Source organism: Prionailurus bengalensis, chromosome C2 (assembly GCF_016509475.1).
Source record: "Prionailurus bengalensis isolate Pbe53 chromosome C2, Fcat_Pben_1.1_paternal_pri, whole genome shotgun sequence".
NCBI classification, from domain to species: Eukaryota; Metazoa; Chordata; class Mammalia; order Carnivora; family Felidae; genus Prionailurus; species Prionailurus bengalensis.
The window spans coordinates 49,328,455-49,351,371 of record NC_057350.1 but is presented as its reverse complement, the minus strand read 5'-3'; the positions used below and the strand labels follow the sequence as shown (position 1 = coordinate 49,351,371).

The 22,917-nt window shown below is 37.4% G+C and overlaps 1 protein-coding gene across 1 annotated transcript in view; it reads left to right on the top strand.

Moving 5' to 3' along the window:
* Nucleotides 1-22,917, top strand: part of SENP7 (SUMO specific peptidase 7) — a 157,728-nt gene that overhangs the window by 125,533 nt on the left and 9,278 nt on the right. Inside the window, 6 exon segments of the mRNA XM_043594036.1 lie at nt 2,845-3,024; nt 4,624-4,886; nt 6,809-6,942; nt 8,535-8,651; nt 12,957-13,079; nt 22,657-22,749. Of these exon segments, the coding sequence (XP_043449971.1) occupies nt 2,845-3,024; nt 4,624-4,886; nt 6,809-6,942; nt 8,535-8,651; nt 12,957-13,079; nt 22,657-22,749 (910 nt within the window).

Below are 22,917 nucleotides of genomic sequence, written 5' to 3'. Positions count from 1 at the left end.
CCAGGGACTGGGACATGGGGGAAATGGGAAGATGTTGGTCAGAGAGTATAGACTTGCAGTTATAAGATCAATAATGTACAGAATTGTGATCACAGTTAATAATACTGTTATTATATACTTGAAAATTGCTAAGAGAGTTGATCTTACATGTTCTCATCACGAATATGAAATGGTAGTTACAGAGGTGTTAGCTAATGCTTTGATGGTAATTGTTTTGCAATAAATATATCAAATTAACATTAGCTTAAACTTACACAATGTTATATGATAATTTTATGCCAGTAAATTTTATCTGGAAAAAATAAAATGAAAGGTCAAAGTAAGTGTAAAAAATATATAAAGCAGAATAGCTAGGTAAAGAGAGAGAGGGAGATAGGGAGAGACAGAGCAGACTTTAAATGGCCTAAGTCAGTATGAAAGACTACAAAATAGATGCAAAGAGAAAGAGAACAAAAGAGTAATGAAAAGAAAAAAGTTTAAAAGTACAAAGATAGAATAGAGGGAGGAATGAAAGGAAAGGAGAAAGGAGAGATAAAGGGATAAAAGAAGGAGAGAAAGGGAGGAAGTTAAGAAGAATGGAAAGCAGGCAGTATACAACACGGTAAGAATAGAGAAAGAAAAGGACAGTGAATAAATTAGACTGAGAAAAGATAAAGAAAAAAAGCTATCAAAGAGAGAAGAAAAAGGAAGTGGCCAAGATAGGAAAGGGGAGGCAAGAGAGAGAAGTTTAAAGTGATGAGTCTCTAAGAGTAAAATACAACAGAAATGAAGGAAAGAATGTGGGAATGAGAGATAAAAAGAAGGGTTTGAAAGGAGGAGCCAGTAAGAAAATAAAGTACAATAGTGGACAGTGGGGAAAGAAATCTAAAAGTAACTCAGTCAAAATGCTACAGTAAAAATAAGATTGATGACTGGGTGACAGCTAGATAGGAAGGTAGACAGGTATGTAGGCAGCTGTACAAAATACAAATAGATCCATAGGTAGGTGATGGATAGGTAAGTAGGTAGCTAGAGATTGATAGATAGAAGCGATTTTAAAAAGGATTACCCAAGAAAATGTCAATAAATAAGAGGCAGAAAGAGAGTTAGAAAGGGAAAGAATAAATGTAAAATGTTTTTCAACGTTTTTTATTTATTTTTGGGACAGAGAGAGACAGAGCATGAATGGGGGAGGGACAGAGAGAGAGGGAGACACAGAATCGGAAACAGGCTCCAGGCTCCGAGCCATCAGCCCAGAGCCTGACGCGGGGCTCGAACTCCTGGACCGCGAGATCGTGACCTGGCTGAAGTCGGACGCTTAACCGACTGCGCCACCCAGGCGCCCCGTAAAATGTTTTTAAAAATGTCCGTGAAATAGAGAGTAAGTAGGCAGGTATGCATGCAGACAGACACAGAGGAAAAAATTGAAACACAGAAAAGGAGCAAGAAAAAGGCATGGAGAAATGGAATAAGGGAAGGAGAGAATGAATGAAGGAAAGAGGAAATATGAAAGAAATAAAGACGTGTTTAAAATGGATTAATTGATTATAAGAAAATATTTAAAAGTAGAATGGCTCGTGTGGGAACATTAAGATGACTAGTTAAGTATGTAAGTACTTATTGTAAAATGCTTTTCAAACTTCAGTGTTGAGTGATATAAATCATCTGGGGTTTTTGTTTTTGTTTTGTTTGTAAATCAATTCTGATTCAGTACATCTAAGGTGTGGCCTGATATTCTACATTTGTAACAGGTTCCAGTGTGATGCCAGTGTCTCAGGCTCAGAAGTAGATTTTAAGTAGCAAGGTGCCAGGAGATAATAGGAGGAGGAGTACGAAGAGATTTGTTTCAAATAGGTATTCATCTTGAGTTTATACTTAACCAATACTTGTATTAGTTGTTCAACTGCTTGTTTTCTTAAAGTTGGGTCAGATGACCTTCAGGACTTCTTTATACCAGTTCTCTATTTCTTTGAATTAAAAAAAAAATCTTTAGGAAAGATTCTTTTGCTAACTCAGAGAAGGACCCAAAATTCTAGGTGATTTCCTAGAAGTTTCAAGAAGTAAAATCTAATCTGGAAGAATTTTATTTTATTTTAAGTTTTATATATTTATTTAATCTCTATACCCTATGTGGGGCTTGAACTCATGACCCTGAGATTAAGAGTTACATGCTCTTCCAACTGAGCCAGTCAGGTGCACCAAAACATGGGAGAATTAAAAAAAAAATACTACCTTAGACCATTCAAAAGCTCATGTTATTTTTGAGAATCTTTTGATAGTGGCTAGTCTGTATAGGGGAATGCAGATATTTTAGGAGAAGAAACATAAGAATAAATTGGCTAATGATAGCATTTGGGGATTTTGGTTGATCTTTTAACCAAGATAGAAATATATAATTTTCTAGGTTAAAACCGTGCTAGTTGTGTGCATTGATAAAGTCATCTTCTTTCCTTTCTTCCCCTCTCCCCCTGCTTCCCCTTCTTCCACTCCCTCTCCCCTCCCCCACCCTTCCTCCTTCTCCTTCTTATTTTATTTTCTTCCAGTGATATAGCACTTCCAGTAAGAAATCTCTCTGGACAAGTTTATATGCTATGAAAATTTAATTTCATATTTCCCTTTCCTGGATATAACTGAGATTGATAATTATTTGGGCCTTTCTAATTGCAATATGATCTTTTTTATGCTAATAATATTGTTTGAGGTATTTCAGCCAAGGTTAGTGAAGTACACTGGAAATGATTTTTGTAAAACTTCACATATCATTCTTTTTGAAAAACATCATGTATTAAAGAAGAGTCATAAGGCATATCAGTGTTAATTCCTAAATGGATAACTTATTAACTTGTTACCTTTTATTTGTTTCAGTCTCCCTGAATGAGGTTTCATTGCTAGTGGATACCACACACTTAAAGAGGTTTGGGTTATGGAAAAATAAGGATGATGATCACAGTAAAAGGAATCAAGCTATCCTTTTCCTTTGGGTCTCTGCAAATTATCTTCAAGAGATTCAGACCCAACTAGAAAACTCCATATTAAGCCAGCACTGTGAGTATATGAAATATTTCTATATTTCAGAATAACCTGAGAAGTCCTGTGTATAGTTTTCTTCTAAAACAATTTAATAGAATGTAGTTATTTCATTGAATTGAAATTAAGTAGACTTGATTAAAAATAATTTTAGCCCTTAATATTATACAAGGTAAATTATTTATTCTACACAATTTCTCCTGATAATTTTACTCAACCAAGAGAAATTATCTGCTAAAATAAAAGGAATACTTTATCTTTTAGTCAGTTGCCATCCTTGGCTACCTTTCTTATGAATTTCTTGCCCTTGTTGCATAAAGAACTGTGGCAGCTAATCAATGGCAAAGTTAAATAAAATACAGAAATCTTTACCTTCAACATTTTCTTTAGTTTTTTAAAAAATAAAACCTAGTTACTTATATATATCATTTCTCTAAGACTGGATTGAATACTTTTCTGTATGTTCCCATAAACTGGTCTATATATATGCATCTTAAACATCTCCCAACTTTGTTTAGTTTTCAATTCCTAAAGGAGTCTAGTTTAGAATTGGGTAAATCAGATTAGTAAGCTTCTTTCTTACCTCTTTGATCTCTCTACCTTGCTGTTTCTACTCCCTTATATATTAAAGATGTTAAGTAGTGAATAAATTTTATACCTTTAATATTATAGTAGTCCCTCCCTTATCCATGGAGGATATATTCCAAGAACCTCGGTGGATGCCTGGAACCACAAATAGTACTGAACTCTCTATATATTATGTTTTTTTCCCCTAGACATACCTACATACTTTCCTATACATATGAAATTTAATATACAAATTAGCTACACTAAGAGATTAACAATAATAACTAAGAATAATTATAACAATATCCTGTAAGAAAAGTTACATGAATGTGTAACATCTTCTTGTGATTATGTGAGAAGAGGGAATGCTTATGTGATGACATGAAATGAGGTGAATGACACAGGCATTTTGATGTAGTGTTAGCCTACTGTTGACCTTATGGCAACAGGCCAGAAAAAAGATCTGCTTCTGGACTGCTGTTGACCATGGGTAACTCTAACTGTGGAAAATGAAACCATGGATAAAGGAGGACTACTTAGTTACTTTGCTGTCCTACTTCCAAATTAATTGGGAGAATTCATGATTAAATAGCAGAGAAGTTGGGGGAATAAAGCTAGCCATTTATAATTATTATGGGTGGAGAGAATATAATTTGAGACGATTGTTGAAATGTTTGATGAAACATAATGATTTTGAAGGAAGTGTTTGGTTGGTTGGAATAATTTTTTAATTGGTAGATTTGATAAATGGAGGAGGCTAGAGAAAAATAATTAGTTCCTTAGTTATCATTCATTCATTTATTCATACATTCATTAACAAATGCCAGGTAGTAGAGATACAGTAGCTAATGCCATTGTGAAGTTTCCATTTTAATGCAGGAGGAGTTTAAAACTTGGGTTTTGAATCTAGGTTACTAATAGCCTGTTTGGGGATTTAATTTCCCTCGGTTATTAACTAACATACAAAATGCTGTTATTAATAATTAAATTATTTATAGTCCTCTTGAAATATAATACTTGATTAAAATTGATTTATTTTTTCTTTTATAGCAAAATCCAGTGAATTCATTTTTCTTGAGCTATACAATCCTATTTCGCAAAGAGAAGAATTGAAATTAAAAGATATAATGACAGAAATAAGTACAACCAGTGGAGAATTGGAACTTTCTTATCCATTGTCTTGGTTTCAGGCACTTCCTTTATTTCAGAACCTCTCTTCAAAAGAAAGTTCTTTTGTTCATTATTATTGTGCTTCGACTTATTCTTTTCCCGCTGTTGCTGCTGAAGAAATGAAGATGAAATCAGTGTCTCAGGTTAGCATCTGATTAATATAATTGTCAAGTTTTAGTAAAAACTTTTTCCCTGAAAATCAGGTGATTTCAAAATGCTGTGTTTTGTCCTAAGTGCTCAGGAGTCAACCTGAGAGAACTCTGAATACCAAATCTAAAATAGTCTTATTTTATTTTTAATTTATTTTATTTTTAAGTAAACTCTACACCCAATGTGGGGCTCAAACTCACAACCCCAAGATCAAGAGTCACATGCTTCACTGACTGAGCCAGCCAGATACCCCACAGCTAGAATAATTGAATCAATAAAATCAGTAATGATAACATGATTATTACCAAAGAATAAAATAAATACCCAAAATCTATATTGATGCAAATAAATTTCAGAATCAATGAATGGAAAATCCTGATGGTGGATAATTGACAGTTCTTTCTTAGGAAAGTATTTAACTAATAAATGTAAAAGGAATAAAAATTACAAAGCCACCATAGAAAAACCATAGTTAGGGGCACCTGGGTGGCTCAGTCGGTTGAGTTTCTGACTTCAGCTCAGGTCATGATTTCACAGTCCGTGGGTTTGGGCTCCGCGTCACGCTCTGTGCTGACAGCTCACAGCCTGGGGCCTGCTTTGTATTCTGTGTCTCCTTCTTTCTCTGCTCTTTCACTGCTCACACTCTATTTCTCTCTCTTTCTCTCTCTCTCTCAAAAACAAAATATATATATATATATATATATATATATATATATATATATATATATATAAATTAAAAAGAAAGAAAAACCATAGTTAATGATTGTTACAGGCAAGGCCCACTAAGAGATACTAAATTTAATGGGTAAAAACTTAAGGAGAAACAGGATATGTGCATAATCTCAAAGTTTCTCAACCAAAATATTTATTTGTCACCAAAAGAAAAGTACTAACTTTACAGTGGAGAAATGTGGCAGATATCACCAGGAATAAGATACCGACATGGTGTACCTGTCACATAATACACTGAGAGGGTACATGACTTCTCTGGTATTTTCCCCAATATTGTGTAGCCTCAGTGTAATCATGAGAAAAATCAAACAAATTCAGTTTCAAAATAACTGACCAGTACTCTCGAAAATATCAAAGTCATGAAAGACAAGGAAAGACAGGAATTAAAGGGTACTGATACAGAAAAAAAGATATTAGTAAAAAAACTAGTGAGATCAGAATAAAGTCTCTAGTTTATGTTATTATTCCAATGTTAATTACTTAGTTTTGAAAATTGTACTGTGGTTATATAAGATGTTAATATTAGGGGAATCTAGGAGAGGCTTGTATATCTCTGCCAAATATCTCTAGAAAGAAAGTTTTTAAAGTTTGCTATGACAAATATAAACTTTTTGTCTTTTAAATTTTATTTTGTCCTATTTATTGTATCTTTTGTTCATTTTGAACTGTAAAGTTTTCACATTGTTCTTTAATTATAGAGCCCAGATCTGTAACACTTCAAGTTAAACTTTGATCTTTGTATATACAATATGTTTTGATCAAGAGTGTTATTTTGATTCAGCTATATCTTTTTTTTTTTTTTAAATTTTTTTTTTTCAACGTTTATTTATTTTTGGGACAGAGAGAGACAGAGCATGAACGGGGGAGGGGCAGAGAGAGAGGGAGACACAGAATCGGAAACAGGCTCCAGGCTCTGAGCCATCAGCCCAGAGCCCGACGTGGGGCTCGAACTCCCGGACCGCGAGATCGTGACCTGGCTGAAGTCGGACGCTTAACCGACTGCGCCACCCAGGCGCCCCTCAGCTATATCTTTGTAGAAACTCCAAATGTATAGATATAACTCATTGATATTGATTTAGTCACATTTTCTCATAGAAGTTTAGGTTTTGACTTTGTCCTTTTGAGAGCTAATGTGCATTTATGTATTTATAAGGAAATCTTTTTCTTTGCCATTTCTTAGCAGCCTTCAAATATGGATAGAGCCAAGCCTACTTACACCTTCCTACAGAAGCAAACTAGCGGTTGCTACTCACTTTCTATTACATCTAATCCAGATGAAGAATGGCGAGAAGTCAGGCACACGGGACCTGTTCAGAAGTACGTACTATCATAGGCTGTTTGTGATAGGTAGACACGTTAGTAGTTTTCAGGCATGTTGCTGATTTTAAGTAGTTTGACTTTTTCTTTTTAATTGAGGTATAGTTGACATACAATATTATATTCGTTTCAGGTGTAGACCATAATGGTTTGACAATAGTTTGCCTTTGTAAATGTTTTGAGTTTTATTCTTAAAAAAATTTTTTTTTTACATTTATTTATTTTTTGAGAGACATAGAGAGACAGAGCACAAGTTGGGGAGGGGCAGAGAGAGAAGGAGACACAGAATCTGAAGCAGGCTCCAGGCTCCAAGCTGTCAGCACAGAGCCTGATACGGGGCTTGAACCCACAAACCATGAGATCATGACCTGAGCCTAAGTCGGACACCCAACTGACTGAGCCACCCAGGCGCCCCAGTGTTTTGAGTTTTATTCTTATACTGATGGTTAGTGATAGAAATAATAATTTTTTATTTTAGAGAAAGTTAAAAACATTTATTAAGAAAACAGTGCCATTCCATTATTTTTAGTAAAGTATGCCTCAATTTAAGATACTTCGGAGTTTATCAGAACTTTCTTTTCTGAAGTTGCTATGTTACTCATATTTTCTCTTTTATATGTCTTCTTAGGGTAGTCAGGCAGAATAGGGATTCTGTGCATTTAAGGGTGACTTCTGTTCTTCTGTGTGATTCCTTTTTTCTGTTAAAAAAAAGCGAGTGAAAGAATAGGATAGAAAATAGCCAATAAAATACTATCATATTAGCATTTAAAGTTTTCACATATTCTTATTTGATTTAAGTGCTTTGGTTGCCTAGATTAAATCAGTTGCAGTTGACTCCATCTTCTTGAATCTTTCTAGTTCAGGAAGTATAGTTATACCTTTATTTTTTACTACATTTGTGCAGTGAGGACCATCCTGTCTATTCCAAGATTATAGTTGGAAACTCACAACTGCTCTTCTGAGTTTTAAGAAAAGGTGCCAGAAGAAAGATGCCTAATTAGTTGTCATCTGTTTCCTACTTCTTTCTGGTTGTGTTGTAATTACTTGTTTCCTATATTCTGTTAAGTTTTACATTATAAGCACTTTATTATAAGGAAACTTGCTTCTATGCTCCCTTGTTATTTCTGTATTGTTCGGCTGTTGGTGTAGACTAGCCACAAGTAGAAGAACATAGTTTTTGACTGCTTGCTTTTTTGAATGGAAAGGAACTAGTCTTGGGGATTCAAACTTAGAGTTGGAAGGTAGAGCACAGGAAAATCTTTCATGGTTTATTACATCAGTGTGTTGAAAGTTAAAAATTGTGCAGAAGAGAGACATCTTAGATGGCATTACAACTGAGACATAACGTGTTGGTTAGACAAATATGAGACTAGGTCACATGGGAAGGACTGGAAATGAAAAGATAATGGAAGTACTATTACTAGCTTCTGAAAATAAAGGAAAATATAATTGCTTGTATCCTGTCAATTATTTTTACTCTGTACATTATAGTTATTGAATACACTGCCCTAGTATTGTTCCATGTAACAAATCTCTTTGATACTAGAATTTTCACTACCAATGTGTTTTAACTTCAGTTTTACTTTTTTAAGGTTGATTGTATATCCTCCACCACCTACTAAAGGGGGATTAGGAGTAACTAATGAAGATCTGGAATGCTTAGAAGAAGGAGAATTTCTTAATGATGTAATCATTGATTTCTATCTTAAGTAAGTACAGTGATGAATGATCTCATTTGTTTTATCAGTTTTGATGTGAACTTTAAACTGCATGTCTATCACTGAAGTATTTTAACTCTAGCTAAAAGTAACCTGCCAACAATTCAGATTTTAGAAATTTTTGCCGGGGCGCCAGGGTGGCTCAGTTGGTTAGGTGTTCGACTCTTGACTTCAGCTCAGGTCATGATCTCACAGTGGTGGGATTGAGCCCTGTGTTGGGCTCTGCGCCAACAGGGTGGAACCTGCCTGGGATTCTCTTTCTCTCTCAAAATAAATACATGTTGAAAAAATTGTTTTGTTTCCTACCGAGGTTTTCTACAGTTGACTACTTCAGTTTGTATATACTCCAGAAGAGTTGCTATTTTTTGTTTTAGTTTTTGTTTATTTGTTTATTTTTTTTTATTTATACTTCTTAACTGTTGTATTACTGTGGTGAAGGAAGTATCTAAAAATTACAGATCACTTTGGGAAAGGAAAAGAAGCAACTCTGTAGTTATCTATTCTGTCTTCAAGTGCTGTAAGAGTTACCTGTCATTTAAAAAACCCATATCACTATGCCATTAAAAAATAATTTTCAACTTTGCATAGCTTAGTTGAAGGAATACATAGGAAGGTTTTATAAACTTTGATGCAAAGTTTCTAGCCTGCATCTTTCCTGAGTCCTATTGTTTATGTATACTAGCCTTATTCCAGTCACTCAGTCTCTGAATCTCTATCACTAGCCCTTCATCTCAGATACTGTACATTTGACCTCTAGAAGTTTGATCTGGGTCTTTTTTAATATCTTATACCTAGGGCCTCCATGAATTAGGGGGTTTTCCAGCCTGTCTGGTAAGAACAGGCACTATTCTTGTCACTGGCTCATTCCCTCTCATCTTTTCAGGTAGTTCTCACCCCAGCATTTTCCTCACACACATGCAATGGTCATTCTTCTAAATACTTGAGGAGGACTCTGCAGATGTCTGGAGTTCTGTTTATCTACGACTCTTCCCTTTTTAGTATTCTGATCTGTAAATTCTAGCTGTCTTGGTCTCTCCTGACTTTCAGCATCTCAATGTGGAGTCTGCCACCTGGGTTACTCCTTCCTGTGCTGCCACCTGGAAACTACCAAAACAGTAAACTGGGGCATGAGTGGAACTCACCTTGTTTATTTTCATTTCTCTCTTTTTTTTTTTTTTTTTTAAGATGAAGGATTCAGGTAACACTGAATCGCATCTGGTATTTTTTTTTTTTAATTTTTTTTTTTCCAACGTTTATTCATTTTTGGGACAGAGAGAGACAGAGCTTGAACGGGGGAGGGGCAGAGAGAGAGGGAGACACAGAATCGGAAACAGGCTCCAGGCTCCGAGCCATCAGCCCAGAGCCCGATGCGGGGCTCGAACTCCCGGACAGCGAGATCGTGACCTGGCTGAAGTCGGACGCCCAACCGACTGCGCCACCCAGGCGCCCCGTTTATTTTCATTTCTCAAAGACCACTCTTCTTTGTTTCCTGATGTCTAGTGTTTTGAAAACTATTGATTCACATGTATTTTGTGTGATTTTTCGCTTCTTTCATCCAGGTGGGTAAATCTGGTCCCTATTGTTCTGTCTTGGCTGGAAGCAGAAGTCTTCATCATCATTGACTCTTCACCCTTCCTTCCCTATCTGCATACTCAGTTGCCAATTTTAGTAGATTCTGTCTTTCAAATTCATTTATTCTTTTTCTTTTGTCATCATGATTTCCTAGTACTTCTTACCTGAATTGTTCTGTCTTTTTAACTAGTGTCCTTGTATTTTTTATCTCTGTTTTCCTGTGCATTAGGTGTATTATGACCACCAGTATTCTTAAACCACTCTATGAATGCAGTTCCCATTAGAAACTTATAGTAATTTCTTATTACCTGTCAAAATGAGTTCAGACCATCTGGCTTTTGAGTCTTGATAATATGACACTAATCTATCTCTTTAGCCTTTTACACGTATTTCATAGTCCAGCAAAATTGAATTATAAACAGTTTACTAAACAAAGCCTATTCTTAGTCACTCTTCTGCCTTAATGCCCTGCTCTCTTGTTTCTTGGAAGACTTTCCTCTTTATCTCAACCTGTGGAAGTTTTATTCCTCTTTCATGGTTCCTCTCAAATGGTACCTTCCTCAAAACTTTTCCTGATCTTCTAAACAGATATTATTAATTCCCATAATACTCCATTTGCATCTTTTTTATGTTACTTATAATATTTTTCTTTATTTTTTTAATGTTTATTTAATTTTTTTTCAGAGAGAGGCAGAGCATGAGCAGGGGAGGGGCAGAGAGAGAGGGAGACACAGAATCCAAACAGAATCCAAAGCAGGCTCCAAGCTCTGAGCTGTCAGCATAGAGCCGGATGTGGGGCTCGAACCCATGAACTGCAGGATCATGACCTGAGCCGAAGTCAGACACTTAACTGATTGAGTCACCCAGGCACCCCTTATTTTGCATTCTTTTAAAGTTAGTTGGTGATTTTTATTTTTTTTTTAATTTTAATGTTTATTTATTTCTGAGACAGAGACAGAGCATGAGTGGGGGAGGGGCAGAGAGAAAGGGAGACACAGAATCCGAAGCAGGCTCCAGGCTCTGAGCTGTCAGCATAGAACCTGATGCGGGGCTTGAACTCACAAACCGTGAAATCATGACCTGAGCCGAAGTCGGTCGCTCAACCGCCTGAGCCACCCAAGTGCCCCAGTTAGTTGGTGATTTTATGATCATTCTTATTCTAAAGGTTAAGCATCTTATGTCTTTTTTTTTTTAATTTTTTTTTTTTAATGTTTATTTATTTTTGAGAGAGAGAGAGAGAGACAGAGCGCAAGTTGGGGAGGGGCAGGGAGAGAGGGAGACACAGAATCTGAAGCAGGCTCTGAGCTGTCAGCACAGAACCCAATGTGGGGCTAGATGAACGGTGACATCATGATGTGGCCTGAAGTTAGAGGCTTAACCAAGTGAGCCACCCAGGCACCTCCATCTTACTTATTTTTGTATCCGTATAACAGTGCCAAATTTATATTTGGTGAGATGAACTGGATCATATTGTTAGTCGTTATATGTTTTATTAGAATTAACGAATACAATTCTATTCCTAATTTATTTCCAGTAGTACTTTTCTGTATTTCCTATTCACTAAATTACCTGTTTCTCTGTCTCATTGACTTATTTTCAGAGAGGATTCTAACTTTAGTGTTGTTTTTTTTTTAATAATTTTTTAATGTTTTTATTTATTTTTGGGAGAGAGAATGCAAGTAAGGGAAGGGCAGAGAGAGAGAGAGAGAGAGAGAGAGAGAGAGAGAGAGAGAGAGACAGAATCAGAAGCAGGCTCCAGGCTCTGAGCTGTCAGCACAGAGCCCAATGTGGGGCTTGAACTCAGGAACTGTGAGAAGATGACCTGAGCCAAAGTTGGATGGTTAATTTGAACCACCCAGGCGCCCCCTAACTTTAGGTTTTAAATGACTTTCTATTTATTTTTTAAATTAAGGTGTAACTTTCAAGTAGTAAAGTACATAAATCTTAAGTGTGCAGCTAGTGAATGTTCACAAATGTATGCACCCATAATATCATCATTTAGATCAAGGTAAAGAACATTTCCAGCACACCAGAAGCATCCTTTGTGTCTCCTTCCATGTAGCAAAGCCTGTCCATAACCACATTTAAAAAAATGTCAGGTTGTATTTGTCTTCTATGCTTTTTTTCTTAAAGCAATTACAAGGTCATTTTTGAATCTGCAGAGATTCAAAAGCAGAGTTAAGAATAGCAGAGTTCACTAATGTGAAGAGTTTAATCACTAAATGATTCAATTACAAGCTTATGTTGAAGAATTGTTTTAGTAGAAATGGACTCAGGATTTATATATTGGACATATCTCACAGTAATTAAAATTTTTCTAGATTTATTTTAGGAGTGTCAGGGTTTCAATCTTATCTCTGTGTGGTATTTGATTAATATTTCCTTCTATACTCACTCCTCTGGATTGTAAGCTATATGGCAGCATGTACTACCCCCCCTTTCCCCATTTTATGTCTCTAATATAATTATGGTGCTCTGTACATGTTAGGAATTTGATAAGTAATTGTTAAGTAAATGAGTTAATAAGTGGGCATTTTCTGCTTTAAACAATCTTGATGGAAGGTGAGGTAAATAAAGAACAATTTTAGCTGGAATCTGAGCAGATTGCAAGATTGCTTTGAATCTAAGTGGTCATAAAAATGAAGATTTACAGAACACAGAAGAAAATTGGGGGAAGATTAGGTAAAATCTAAAAATAACTTCTGTGGTTTTGCTATTTTACAGATATCTTATATTGGAGAAGGCATCAGATGAACTTGTTGAACGAAGTCACATTTTTAGTAGCTTTTTCTATAAATGCTTGACAAGAAAAGAAAATAATTTGACTGAAGATAATCCAAATCTTTCGTAAGTCAGTCTTTCAACGTACTTCAGTTTTAAGAGAAAAATATGCTGTGTTGATGCTCCTAGTAAAAAAAACTTCTTACAGTGTTTCCTAGAGTGATCAGTATTACCATTTGTGCAGGCCTTTCAGCTCTTTCTCACCCCACTGTTCTTTTCCCTATCAGAGGAGGCTGACTCTTGCAGGCTGCATTTCCAAGTGCATGTTCTGTGGGGGACACTGGAAGTTGGAGGGCAAGGGAGGAAAAAGTCAGGTTATTTCTTTCTTAACCTTTTTGCATTGGGCAGTGATTTTGGCAGTGGCTCTATTTCCTCTATGGGTCCCATCTTATTTATTTATTTTTTAAGTTTATTTATTGAGAGAGAGAGAGAGAGAGAGAGAGAACGAGCGAGCGAGCGAACAAGCATGTGCACATGTGAGGGGAGGGGCAGAGAGAGAGTCCCAAGCAGGCTCTACATTGTTAGTGTGGCACTCAACACAGGGCTCACTGCGGGGCTCAAACCCAAGAATCGTGAGATCAGAACGTGAGCCGAAATCTAGAGTTGGATGCTTAACTGACTGAGCCACCCAGGTGCCCCTATATTTAACTTATTTGATGGCTTCCTGTTCTATTTTATGTATATAGAAATTGATGGTTGGTACCATGCATTTAATCTTATGTTTTGTTTTAAGATTACTAGTCATTATTTGGCATAGCCACCTAGAAACTGATGAAATGAAAGCAAGTGGATTCTGCTGTGGTTTTAAATTTTAAAGTAATTTTTTAAAATTAGAAGTTACATGTTTGATCATATATAAAAGTAATATAAAACAGTGTTACATAAGTGGCATATTCCAGGGTAAGACATATATAAGGTACTAAGATACTGTACTTCATATCTTATATACACACACATACACACAGTTGACCCTTGAACAACATGGATTTCAACCGTGGGAGTCCATTTATATGCAGATTTTTTGGGATAAATACAGTGTACATGTATATACTGTAAATACTGCAAATGTATTTTCTCTTCCTTATGATTCAACATTTTCTTTTCTTTAGCTTACTGTATTATAAAAATATATAATACATATACCACAAAATGTGTGTTAATTGGCTTTATGTTATCAGTAAAGCTTCTGGTCAACAGTAGGCTATTAGTAGTAGTTAAGGTTTGGGGATCCAAAAATTATATAGGTGGATTTTTAACTCCATGGCGAGGCTCAGTTCCCCTATCCCCTCACAGGTAAATACTTAGGTTAATGCTTGGCCTGATATATATGTAATTAGTTATCACACAAAGAATTTCTACAAATCAGTAAAAAAATAAGAAGATAGCCACAAAGCAGAGTGGTAAGGGGTATAAACCTTAATGGTAAATAAATCTCTGACAAGACACTCCAACTACTAGTGTAAGGGAATTGCAGACTAAATGATGCACAAACTCATTACTATGGATTATGAGATGCTGAGAGATCTGGCTTCTGCCCGTCTCCCTACTCTCACCTCATGACATTCTTTCTCCTCACTTACCCTCCTTCAGCTCAGCCTTCCTCTTTTCAGTTTTCAAATATGCTAAGCTCTTTTCCTATTTTCTGACTGAAATTTCTTCTCCTGGCACTTTTTTTGTATTATAACATGGTTTGTGTCATTGGTTTGTTTGCTTGTCCTAAGGTTAAACTTCATGAGGTCATGGACTTTATCTGTCTTATTTTCTACTCTGTCCCAGTGCCTTTTGCTCAGTGCTGGTAACATAGTAGGAACTCGAAAGAGAATAGTAATATATTTTATTGAATGGGAGAGAACTCTTAGACATATAATTAAAGATCTTCCAAAGAGTTAGGAACTGAGAATAAGAGATTATATTGTGTTTCCCATAACCTCTCCCATTCTCCTTGTTCCATCTAGTGTCTAATATATCAATCAAATAAGTCCAGTATGATCAGGAAATCAAACACCAACATAACAAAACAAAAGAAAACCAGGTGTCTATCTTTAAGATTTTCAAATGGAAAAGCAAATTAATAGGCTATGCACTATTTGAAAATAATTGTTCATAATCATTATAATGATTGGGTCATTCTGAAACAAAATTCAGTAAACATGTGACTTCTGATCATTTTATGAAGTTAAAGTCTACATAGTGTCTAATTCCTACCACCTTTTATTAGCTCATTCTAAATTCCATCTTCTCCTAATGTTTACTCCTGTGAGTATGGTTAAATATTCAGATGAACAAGGATGGGACAAAGATTTCTTTTCCTATATTATTTGGTATATAAATATAAAACAACTTACTTAATTCCTTGCATAAAAAGGAGGTTCTTGAGGGCGCCAAGGTAGCTCACTTGGTTAAGCCTCTGACTTTGGCTCAGGTCATGATGTCACAGTTCATGGGTTTGAGCCCTGCATCAGGCTCTGTGCTGATAGCTCAGAGCCTGGAGCCTGCTTCAGATTCTGTGTCTCCCTCTCTCTCTGCCCCTCCCCCGCTCCAACTCTGTCTCTCTTTGTCTCAAAAATACACATTAAAAAAAAAAATTCTTGGAGGCCCTGAGCCAGAAGTTACACACCACGTCTTTTCTAAAACTTTTTTTTAAGCAAGACTTTGAAAGTCTTTTTTTTTTAAGTTTTACTTTTTAAATGTTTATTTTTTTTTTTAATTTTTATTTTAGACAGAGCATGAACAGGGAGAGGGGCAGAGGGGGAGAGGGAGGAGAGAGAGAATCTTATGCAGGCTTCATAAGCCTGACGCTGGGCTCAATCCTATGACCCTGGGATCATGACCTGCGCCAAAATCAAGAGTTGAATGGTTAACCAACTGAGCCACTCAGGCACCTCCCTTAAAACTTTTTTTTTGATATTCAAACTTGGTTTAATATCTTCCTTCCTTATTTTCCTGATAAGATAAAGAAAAGAAACAATTATTTGTGTGTCCTAGTTCTTTTCTAGGTGGCTTTTCTAAATGCTATAACATAATTCCTTTGTGTCCCTTATGACACTTATATTTTAGTCATGGTTTTTTTCTACCCTCTTCATTTTGTGAACTCCTTAAGGGCAGCGTGGGTGATTTTTATTATTTATTCTTAAGAACCTAATAAATCTATGTTGAAGAAGTAAATGAAAGATGGATGAATAGTGGGTATTTTCAACTCATTGTCTTATAATTTCCTTATATATAAAATGAAAGGATATGACTGTCATCTTTAAAAAAATCTAAGAATATATGCCTCATTCCTCCTGTTAACTTTAACACCTCCCTCATCACAGGTATAACATTTAGACAATTCTTTTAAGGTTTAATGATAATATTTTTTTTTTTTCTGAAATTTATTGACAAATTGGTTTCCATACAACACCCAGTGCTCATCCCAAAAGGTGCCCTCCTCAATACCCATCACCCACCCTCTCCTCCCTCCCACCCCCCATCAACCCTCAGTTTGTTCTCAGTTTTTAACAGTCTCTTATGCTTTGGCTCTCTCCCATTCTAACCTCTTTTTTTTTTTTTTCCTTCCCCTCCCCCATGGGTTCCTGTTAAGTTTCTCAGGATCCACATAAGAGTGAGACCATATGGTATCTGTCTTTCTCTGTATGGCTTATTTCACTTAGCATCACACTCTCCAGTTCCATCCACGTTGCTACAAAAGGCCATATTTCATTTTTTCTCATTGCCATGTAATATTCCATTGTGTATATAAACCACAATTTCTTTATCCATTCATCAGTTGATGGACATTTAGGCTCTTTCCATAATTTGGCTATTGTTGAGAGTGCTGCTATGAACATTGGGGTACAAGTGGCCCTATGCATCAGTGCTCCTGTATCCCTTGGATAAATTCCTAGCAGTGCTATTGCTGGGTCATAGGGTAGGTCTATTTTTAATTTTCTGAGGAACCTCCACACTGCTTTCCAGAGCGGCTGCACCAATTTGCATTCCCACCAACAGTGCAAGAGGGTTCCCGTTTCTCCACATCCTCGCCAGCATCTATAGTCTCCTGATTTGTTCATTTTGGCCACTCTGACTGGCGTGAGGTGATACCTGAGTGTGGTTTTGATTTGTATTTCCCTGATAAGGAGCGACGCTGAACATCTTTTCATGTGCCTGTTGGCCATCCGGATGTCTTCTTTAGAGAAGTGTCTATTCATGTTTTCTGCCCATTTCTTCACTGGGTTATTTGTTTTTCGGGTGTGGAGTTTGGTGAGCTCTTTATAGATTTTGGAGACTAGCCCTTTGTCCGATATGTCATTTGCGAATATCTTTTCCCATTCCGTTGGTTGCCTTTTAGTTTTGTTGGTTGTTTCCTTTGCTGTGCAGAAGCTTTTTATCTTCATAAGGTCCCAGTAATTCACTTTTGCTTTTAATTCCCTTGCCTTTGGGGATGTGTCGAGTAAGAGATTGCTACGGCTGAGGTCAGAGAGGTCTTTTCCTGCTTTCTCCTCTAAGGTTTTGATGGTTTCCTGTCTCACATTTAGGTCCTTTATCCATTTTGAGTTTATTTTTGTGAATGGTGTGAGAAAGTGGTCTAGTTTCAACCTTCTGCATGTTGCTGTCCAGTTCTCCCAGCACCATTTGTTAAAGAGGCTGTCTTTTTTCCATTGGATGTTCTTTCCTGCTTTGTCAAAGATGAGTTGGCCATACGTTTGTGGGTCTAGTTCTGGGGTTTCTATTCTATTCCATTGGTCTATGTGTCTGTTTTGGTGCCAATACCATGCTGTCTTGATGATGACAGCTTTGTAGTAGAGGCTAAAGTCTGGGATTGTGATGCCTCCTGCTTTGGTCTTCTTCTTCAAAATTCCTTTGGCTATTCGGGGCCTTTTGTGGTTCCATATGAATTTTAGGATTGCTTGTTCTAGTTTCGAGAAGAATGCTGGTGCAATTTTGATTGGGATTGCATTGAATGTGTAGATAGCTTTGGGTAGTATTGACATTTTGACAATATTTATTTTTCCAATCCATGAGCAGGGAATGTCTTTCCATTTCTTTAAATCTTCTTCAATTTCCTTCAGAAGCTTTCTATAGTTTTCAGCATACAGATCCTTTACATCTTTGGTTAGATTTATTCCTAGGTATTTTATGCTTCTTGGTGCAATTGTGAATGGGATCAGTTTCTTTATTTGTCTTTCTGTTGCTTCATTGTTAGTGTATAAGAATGCAACTGATTTCTGTACATTGATTTTGTATCCTGCAACTTTGCTGAATTCCTGTATCAGTTCTAGCAGACTTTTGGTGGAGTCTATCGGATTTTCCATGTATAATATCATGTCATCTGCAAAAAGCGAAAGCTTGACTTCATCTTTGCCAATTTTGATGCCTTTGATTTCCTTTTGTTGTCTGATTGCTGATGCTAGAACTTCCAGCACTATGTTAAACAGCAGCGGTGAGAGTGGGCATCCTTGTCGTGTTCCTGATCTCAGGGAAAAAGCTCTCAGTTTTTCCCCGTTGAGGATGATGTTAGCTGTGGGCTTTTCATAAATGGCTTTTATGATCTTTAAGTATGTTCCTTCTATCCCGACTTTCTCAAGGGTTTTTATTAAGAAAGGGTGCTGGATTTTGTCAAAGGCCTTTTCTGCATCGATTGACAGGATCATATGGTTCTTCTCTTTTTTTTTGTTAATGTGATGTATCACGTTGATTGATTTGCGAATGTTGAACCAGCCCTGCATCCCAGGAATGAATCCCACTTGATCATGGTGAATAATTCTTTTTATATGCCGTTGAATTCGATTTGCTAGTATCTTATTGAGAATTTTTGCATCCATATTCATCAGGGATATTGGCCTGTAGTTCTCTTTTTTTACTGGGTCTCTGTCTGGTTTAGGAATCAAAGTAATACTGGCTTCATAGAATGAGTCTGGAAGTTTTCCTTCCCTTTCTATTTCTTGGAATAGCTTGAGAAGGATAGGTATTATCTCTGCTTTAAACGTCTGGTAGAACTCCCCTGGGAAGCCATCTGGTCCTGGACTCTTATTTGTTGGGAGATTTTTGATAACCGATTCAATTTCTTCGCTGGTTATGGGTCTGTTCAAGCTTTCTATTTCCTCCTGATTGAGTTTTGGAAGAGTGTGGGTGTTCAGGAATTTGTCCATTTCTTCCAGGTTGTCCAATTTGTTGGCATATAAGTTTTCATAGTATTCCCTGATAATTGTTTGTATCTCTGAGGGATTGGTTGTAATAATTCCATTTTCATTCATGATTTTATCTATTTGGGTCATCTCCCTTTTCTTTTTGAGAAGCCTGGCTAGAGGTTTGTCAATTTTGTTTATTTTTTCAAAAAACCAACTCTTGGTTTCGTTGATCTGCTCTACAGTTTTTTTAGATTCTATATTATTTATTTCTGCTCTGATCTTTATTATTTCTCTTCTTCTGCTGGGCTTAGGCTGCCTTTGCTGTTCTGCTTCTAGTTCCTTTAGGTGTGCTGTTAGATTTTGTATTTGGGATTTTTCTTGTTTCTTGAGATAGGCCTGGATTGCAATGTATTTTCCTCTCAGGACTGCCTTTGCTGCGTCCCAAAGCGTTTGGATTGTTGTATTTTCATTTTCGTTTGTTTCCATATATTTTTTAATTTCTTCTCTAATTGCCTGGTTGACCCACTCATTCGTTAGTAGGGTGTTCTTTAACCTCCATGCTTTTGGAGGTTTTCCAGACTTTTTCCTGTGGTTGATTTCAAGCTTCATGGCATTGTGGTCTGAAAGTAAGCATGGTATAATTTCAATTCTTGTAAACTTATGAAGGGCTGTTTTGTGACCCAGTATATGATCTATCTTGGAGAATGTTCCATGTGCACTCGAGAAGAAAGTATATTCTGTTGCTTTGGGATGCAGAGTTCTAAATATATCTGTCAAGTCCATCTCATCCAATGTCTCATTCAGGGCCCTTGTTTCTTTATTGACCGTGTGTCTAGATGATCTATCCATTTCTGTAAGTGGGGTATTAAAGTCCCCTGCAATTACCACATTCTTATCAATAAGGTTGCTTATGTTTATGAGTAATTGTTTTATATATTTGGGGGCTCCGGTATTCGGCGCATAGACATTTATAATTGTTAGCTCTTCCTGATGGATAGACCCTGTAACTATTATATAATGTCCTTCTTCATCTCTTGTTACAGCCTTTAGTTTAAAGTCTAGTTTGTCTGATATAAGTATGGCTACTCCAGCTTTCTTTTGGCTTCCAGTCGCATGATAAATAGTTCTCCATCCCCTCACTCTCAATCTAAAGGTGTCCTCAGGTCTAAAATGAGTCTCTTGTAGACAGCAAATAGATGGGTCTTGTTTTTTTATCCATTCTGATACCCTATGTCTTTTGGTTGGCGCATTTAATCCATTTACATTCAGTGTTATTATAGAAAGATACGGGTTTAGAGTCATTGTGATGTCTGTATGTTTTATGCTTATAGTGATGTCTCTGGGACTTTGTCTCACAGGGTCCCCCTTAGGATCTCTTGTAGGGCTGGTTTAGTGGTGACAAATTCCTTCAGTTTTTGTTTGTTTGGGAAGACCTTTATCTCTCCTTCTATTCTAAATGACAGACTTGCTGGATAAAGGATTCTTGGCTGCATATTTTTTCTGTCTAGCACCCTGAAAATCTCGTGCCAATTCTTTCTGGCCTGCCAAGTTTCAAAAGAGAGATCAGTCACGAGTCTTATAGGTCTCCCTTTATATGTGAGGGCACGTTTACCCCTTGCTGCTTTCAGAATTTTCTCTTTATCCTTGTATTTTGCCAGTTTCACTATGATATGTCGTGCAGAAGATCGATTCAAGTTACGTCTGAAGGGAGTTCTCTGTGCCTCTTGGATTTCAATGCCTTTTTCCTTCCCCAGTTCAGGGAAGTTCTCAGCTATGATTTCTTCAAGTACCCCTTCAGCACCTTTCCCTCTCTCTTCCTCCTCTGGGATACCAATTATGCGTATATTATTTCTTTTTAGTGTATCACTTAATTCTCTAATTTTCCCCTCATACTCCTGGATTTTTTTATCTCTCTTTTTCTCAGCTTCCTCTTTTTCCATAACTTTATCTTCTAGTTCACCTATTCTCTCCTCTGCCTCTTCAAGCCGAGCTGTGGTGGTTTCCATTTTGTTATGCATTTCGTTTAAAGCATTTTTCAGCTCCTCGTGACTGTTCCTTAGTCCCTTGATCTCTGTAGCAAGAGATTCTCTGCTGTCCTGTATACTGTTTTCAAGCCCAGCGATTAATTTTATGACTATTATTCTAAATTCACTTTCTGTTATATTATTTAAATCCTTTTTGATCAGCTCATTAGCTGTTGTTATTTCCTGGAGATTCTTCTGAGGGGAGTTCTTCCGCTTGGTCATTTTGGATAGTCCCTGGCGTGGTGAGGACCTGCAGGGCACTTCCCCTGTGCTGTGGTGTATACCTGGAGTTGGTGGGCGGGGCCGCAGTCAGACCTGATGTCTGCCCCCAGCCCACCGCTGGGGCCACAGTCAGACTGGTGTGTGCCTTCTCTTCCCCTCTCCTAGGGGCGGGATTCACTGTGGGGTGGTGTGGCTCGTCTGGGCTACTTGCACCCTGCCAGGCTTGTGATGCTGGGGATCTGGCGTATTAGCTGGGGTGGGTAGGCAAGGTGCTCGGGGGCAGGAGGGGCAGGCTTAGATCGCTTCTCCTTAGGTGATCCACTTCAGGAGGGGCCCTGTGGCAGCGGGAGGGAGTCAGATCCGCTGCCGGAGGTTTGGCTCCGCAGAAGCGCAGAGTTGGGTGTTTGCGCGGAGCGAGCAAGTTCCCTGGCAGGAACCGGTTCCCTTTGGGATTTCGGCTGGGGGATGGGCGGGGGAAATGGCGCTGGCGAGCGCCTTTGTTCCCCACCAAACTGAGCTCTGTTGTCAGGGGGCTCAGCAGCTCTCCTTCCCTTTGTCCTCCAGCCTTCCCGCTTTCCGAGCAGAGCTGTTAATTTCTGACCTCCCAGACGCTAAGTCGCGCTTGCTGTCGGAACACAGTCCGCCCGGCCCCTCCGCTTTTGCAAGCCCGACTCGGGGGCTCTGCTTGGCCGGCGAGCCTCCCCTCCGCCCCGGCTCCCTCCCGCCAGTCCGTGGAGCGCGCACCGCCTTGCCGCCCTTCCTACCCTCTTCCGTGGGCCTCTCGTCTGCGTTTGGCTCCGGCGACTCTGTTCTGCTAATCCTCTGGCGGTTTTCTGGGTTATTTAGGCAGGTGTAGATGGAATCTAAGTGATCAGCAGGACGTGCGGTGAGCCCAGCGTCCTCCTAAGCCGCCATCTTGCCGCCGTCCTCCCTAATGATAATATTTTTATCATGCCCAGATGGAACTAAAGTAAATAAATAGGTTTAGCTGTTTACATACAGTTACTGAGCTATTTTTGGAGTCTATAAACCCTTTTATAAATTGCTCCTTCTATTCTATCTATGACATTGTTTATAAACAGTCATTAAGTTTAACAACAATTAGAAATTAATGAAAGGAAATGAGTATTATATATCTTAATATGCGTTAAATATTATATATCTTGAAGAAGATGGTTAAGTAAACTGAATCTCACATTTTTCAGTGTATAAAAATGACTCCTGAAATCTGTATCTTCAATTTTTAATTTTTTATACGTAAAATACATGTATCTTTCATATTCCCAGAATGGCACAGAGGAGACATAAAAGAGTAAGAACATGGACTCGTCACATAAACATCTTTAACAAAGATTACATCTTTGTGCCTGTAAATGAGTCGTGAGTATTTCGGATTATTTAAAAACAAAATTGGAGAGTACAGAAAAAAATATTTTGTGCATTTTTAGATTAATAATCAGTAAAAGGTATGGGTATGCATCTCAAATACTATGTTTAAATTTTCCAAAGAAGTAGCTAAAACTATGAGTGACTATATTAGATTTTGGT